A 5,328-nucleotide genomic window follows, 5' to 3' on the forward strand; every position below is an offset into this window, starting at 1 on the left:
GAAGCGTGCGGGCGATGGACCTTATGAAAGAGAGGTTGCCGCAAGGTATTTCGTTGATTTGACCTGCTCGATTAGTTCGATGACCAACATCTTTGTCTCTGAAAAGAAGTAGGAACACAAAATACGAGTGACTCTGGACCGACGACACTAGCTAGACTGAACCCGATGTCGAACGTCGAAGTCGACGAGTTCGCGCCGAGCACTGCCTCGAGACCGTTAGTTTCCACCCTCCTAACAAAAATGTGTTAACCACCACTCCTGACACTGTCAGCTAGACTGCGTGACAAGAGGGTGAGACCTTGAGAATAGTAGACACGGTTTGAATGAGCCACGAGTAACCCTCCTATTCAGAGATGTGGTCATAGACCAGCCGCTCGACACGGAGGACGTGCAAGAGGTACGCCACCCTACATGTGTGGCTGGTCATACTTACTCCTCTTGAAGCCCCCCTTATCCAAACGTCATCTACTATTCAAATCTCACCCCTTGTCCGACGTCTTAGTGACAGTTAGCAACGTGGTCTACAAACACATTTTTTATAAGAGTGGAAAACTAAACGTCTCTCAGGCACAGTGCTAGGCGAGACTCTCACCTTTCGGAGTTCGACATCTTCAGTCCTTAGCTAGTCCCAAATCACTTCTATTCTCTTCTTTTCAGAGACAAGATGATTGGTCATTCGACCTTCGAGCAGGTCAAATAACGAAATACCTTGCGTGCACCTCTCTTTATTAAGGTCCATCGCCCACGCTTCAGGACGCAGAGGCCCCCCCCAACCGCAAAAAGGACACCCAAACTAATTTACGTCACTCCCATGGAAATTGGCTCTACAGGTCATTAGTGCCATCTGTCTCTTTTCACCCTTCATAATTTCAACAATGATATTACAAATCCCGAAACCGATTTTTCTTCGATTTCTCGATCTCAAACAGTGTCCCCTAACCATACGTGGTGTCGGATCGTTACTTACTGCTATCGATCATTTCTAACGTTAATATTGTACAAGAAACGATCGGATTAACTTTGTATCTGATCAATTAATATCCACCAAATGACTGTTATCGTTCATCCAATCGTATAATAATACCGTTCGATTCATTATTATTCAAAAATTATAAAAACTACGTAACTAACAGTCGTCTAGTCCTTGTGAGACCCATAGGCCGCCTGTTGGTGTACCGCGGCCTTACTGGGTGAGACTACGGAGCAGATTTTTGTCTTCTTCGTTGTGTCCATACCACTTTTTGTTCTCTCTTGATAAGCTTCGTCTTTTTTGTCGCATTATGTGGTAGAGACTGTTCCGGACACGATATTACAGTTACATTGACCGATAAAATATTATATGAGTCTAGTTATCCTCTGTCTCTACAATTCAATATTTAGTTCCCAAAAATATAAGTAAATGTCGTCCCCACCCTTTCCGGAGGCGCACGAGTGTCCTGGCCCGTTTCCCTCTCCTGTGGCGTTTGAGTGCTCAAATGCAGGTGAGGGTACCTTTTACGAGAATGTCCAGTAATTCCACGGTAGAACAGAGAAAAGTGGGAAAGTAATCCGCTAAAGTTGTTACTCTAATGTTTAGGAGCTCTTCCGAGCTAAAAAAGAAGGCTACCAAGAGCTAGACATGAGTTTGCTAGGGAAAACATTGTTTTTATGCCAGCTACAATGAATGACCGAACGTAGCAGACTACCCGTATAAGATTGCAATTATAAACATGTTCTTGCTAGCCTAATATGAACCACTAGACTAGTTCATAGTAGGTTGGCATATTACACTGAACAACTAGCAAACGTAGGTTAGCATATTAATCTAGCTGGCAAGCTAACGAACCTAAAACAACTAAGTTTCTCTAATATGTTTTGATTTGCATTTGATTTCGTCCAGCCAGATCAGGAAACTCCTGGCGTATCCGGCGGACAACACATGACGGGATGACCACTCTGATGCCTCGTCCTAAAAAGCCGCAGCACCAACTTACAAAGCTGCGATAGGCAAGATGCCGAAAACGCCTATAAGGGGAGGAATGGAGAATATACAGTGTATATATGTTTACACATGTTCATTTTGTACATTTCTAAAAATAAAGTTTGATGGAAATACTTACTAGCCTTTCTTCCCTGAATTATTTGCTCCAATAACATGTCATTGTTGATGTTCCGCTCAAAGCCGAAAAAAGCACTGTGTTAGACATGGGCGGAGCCTCTCTGGTGGTTGACTAATCAGAACAGTTGACTAATCAGAACAGAGTGGCCGGGTCAGTGAATACACTCACATACTATACAGAGATGCTGTATGAGAAACCAATGTGAGTTTGGAAAATTGCACAGTATAAATCTATTTTAGTATACCTCAACAATGGAATTATGATCAGTAGAAATGGCCATGACATGGGCCCTTTAAATGGAAATACTCAAGCAAAGTACAAGTAGCCTACATCAAAATTGTACTTAAAGGTGGGGTAGGTAAGTTTCAGAAACCGGCTCGAGTGATTGAAAACGAAAACGGATTGGTTGTAGTTTTTACAGTATTACGGGTTCCACAGATGACATTTTTTTATGGATTTTTTGTCAAAGCACTTAAGATATTCATTGCTATCGGGATGTTAAGAGCATTCCATGGAATATAACAAAAAGTGTATCTCGAGCCGGTTTCTGAAACTTACCTACCCCACCTCTAAAGGTAGGGTGGATAAGAATGGAGAAACCAGCACGAGTGCTAGAATTTGAAACTACGAAGCCGAAAAAAATCTGCCCCTTACTTCAGACTTCCTTACAGAGCCCCTCCTCCAACATACTCGAACGCGCATGACCAATGAGGGCATGAGATAAGTTTGTGCAAGAGATGGAAAGCTGACAGGCAGGTGGGCCCATAGATATTATATTACATTACATTGCATTTAGCTGACGCAATAGGGTAATTGTAATCCTTTCAACAAACATTAAACTAGTGGATTAACTGGCCCGGGTATATATATCTATGGGTAGGCCATCCAGTTATTTTAGCCGAACCGGCTAAAATAATTGGTCGTGCTTTTTACAGCGCCACGGCTTTCAAAGATTTTTATTTATTTATTTATTGACAAATCATTTAATGTATTCATTGCTATCGGGATGTTAAGAGCTTTCCATGGAATATAACAAAAAGTGTTTCTGAAGTGAATTACCTACCCCACCTTTAAGTGCAGTACTTGAGTTAATGTAATAAATACATCCCACCTCTGCTTGAATGTAGGAAACAAATGTACATGTGACTACTGTGATTGGTAGGTTCCTCGCCTACATATCCCAGAGTTCCAAGCCTTTGTTTATGTTGACTGGTCCTCCGCTGCCATCACTCAATGCGCAGCATGATACCCCATTGCGTTTTAAAGTAATGCAGTCATTACAGTCTTTATTTACTTCTAAGATGGATAACAGGTTTGATTAAATAAACGCAGTTAACGGAGGAGAAAACGGTATCATGAAATGGAGATGACTCGGACCAGACCGTCCTTGTATGGAGAAATCGGTAAGTAGCTAACCGGTGGTGACCAGCAGTAACCCAGGACAACAGGTTGACCTGATAAAGCTGGTTGCTGCTATGTCAAGCTTTCTTCAGATTTCATTTAATTAATCTCCCTTAAGTGTCGGTCAGAGTTATAGCTAGGTCAACGTTAGCTAGCATATTTTCTAAGTGGATGTTCAAGATAATGACAGCAGGCTGTAAGCTCATTAGTGAGGCCAGCAGGCACTACATGCACCTAGCTTTGCTCTGTAGCAGCAAATGTGACATACTTAAAGATTTAACACAACATGTGCACTTGAATTTTGAATGTTTGAAAGTTTGAATGTGCAGGTCATTTGGCCCAATAACACACAGTTTACAATGTAATACAAACAAATATAGCCTACTTTTTCTATAACTAATACTTTTGTTTATCATGATGTAGGTTACATGACTGATTGTATTTATGCCTCCTTATGTGCAAATTGCCGTCAATTGTCATAAACAGGCAAAGTTTCCAAACTTTAAGGTAAAGTACTTTTATTACAGGATAAATAACCTATGTCATGTCGTTTTCGATGTATTTGTATGTTCTATGATGAATACAGAAGTAAATAATTAGAATAATATGTTTTTTTACCATGAACAAAGGCATTCAAATTCGATAATTGACCAAAACATCAGTCAGTTAATCAGTTAATGCCTAAATGATCTTGTGGTCAGCATATAACGTATGCTTTTTAAGCTTAAAAACATAAGGTCATTTTAAAAATAGGGGGAAAATATCATAATGCATGCATACTGCATACAACTATATGCAACAGGGCCTCTTCACTCAATAAGTAAGGTTTAACTTGTGTTATAGTTGTTGTAAGGAAGTAAAAAATGAAGCGTTTATTAATCATCATGAGTCAACATGCAGATACTTCAAAACAACTTGAGTGTGACGGTTCAGTCTTTTTTGGTTTCACATTATTTGCAGCTCAAGGTCTTGGCTTCTGGACGGACCGGTCAGCCGTGCATGAGGCTGCTTCACAGGGCAGGGCGCTCCAGCTGGAGCAGCTGATCCAGGGGGGGGCAGCCGTTAACATCGTGGCAGTAAGCTCCATTACCCCCCTGCATGAAGCATGTATACGGGGACACACCAAATGTGTTAGACTTCTGCTGGATGCTGGTGCACAGGTGAGATGGTATATGTGAGGCTGATATCTCCTTTCATCAGAGCATTATTGACTTTCGCTTTGACTACATTACGGCTCATTGTGTTATAGGTAGATGCTCGGAACATCGATGGCAGCACCCCGCTATGTGATGCCTGTGCAGCCGGCAGCCTTGAATGTGTCAAGCTGCTGTTGGAGTACGGAGCAACAGTTAATCCTCCAATGTTTACCTTCACACCGCTACATGAAGCTTGCATGGGAGGTGCGTGTTGTTATACACAACATCACATAGGAATGTATGTACTGCAGGTTGAGCCAAGTATCTATTTACCCATTAATATGTCTTTGTTTCCTCAGTCTTGCATTGCCATACCTGATTCCACATTGTTGAAATGCGTGAAATAACTAATAGTGAATGATTTAATTACATAAGCAGGCGTTAAAGGTAGGGTAGGTAAGAATGGAGAAACCAGCTCGAGTGCGCTAGAATTTGAAAGTACGCAGCCGAAAAAAATCTGCCCCTTCCTTCAGACTTCCTTTACAGAGCCCCTCCTCCAACACACGAACGCACACATGACCAATGAGGGCACGAGATAAGTTTGTGCAGAAGGCTGACAGGCAGGTAGGCCATCCAGTTATTTTAGCCGGGCCGGCTCAGATGATTGGTCGTGCTTTTTACAGCGCCACGGC

General features: G+C 41.9%; 1 protein-coding gene across 1 annotated transcript; it reads left to right on the top strand.

Annotated features, from left to right (window-relative positions):
- Window positions 1-3,349: 3,349 nt before the first annotated feature.
- Window positions 3,350-4,900, top strand: asb13b (ankyrin repeat and SOCS box containing 13b; the record flags this gene model as incomplete). Its single annotated transcript, XM_010775068.1, has 3 exons — window positions 3,350-3,502; window positions 4,461-4,660; window positions 4,750-4,900. Coding segments are annotated over exons 1-3 (394 nt in total), but the record flags the coding sequence as incomplete, so codon positions are not given.
- Window positions 4,901-5,328: the final 428 nt, after the last annotated feature.

This window comes from Notothenia coriiceps, unplaced genomic scaffold, assembly GCF_000735185.1.
Source record: "Notothenia coriiceps isolate Sejong01 unplaced genomic scaffold, NC01 NC01_scaffold00015294, whole genome shotgun sequence".
NCBI classification, from domain to species: Eukaryota; Metazoa; Chordata; class Actinopteri; order Perciformes; family Nototheniidae; genus Notothenia; species Notothenia coriiceps.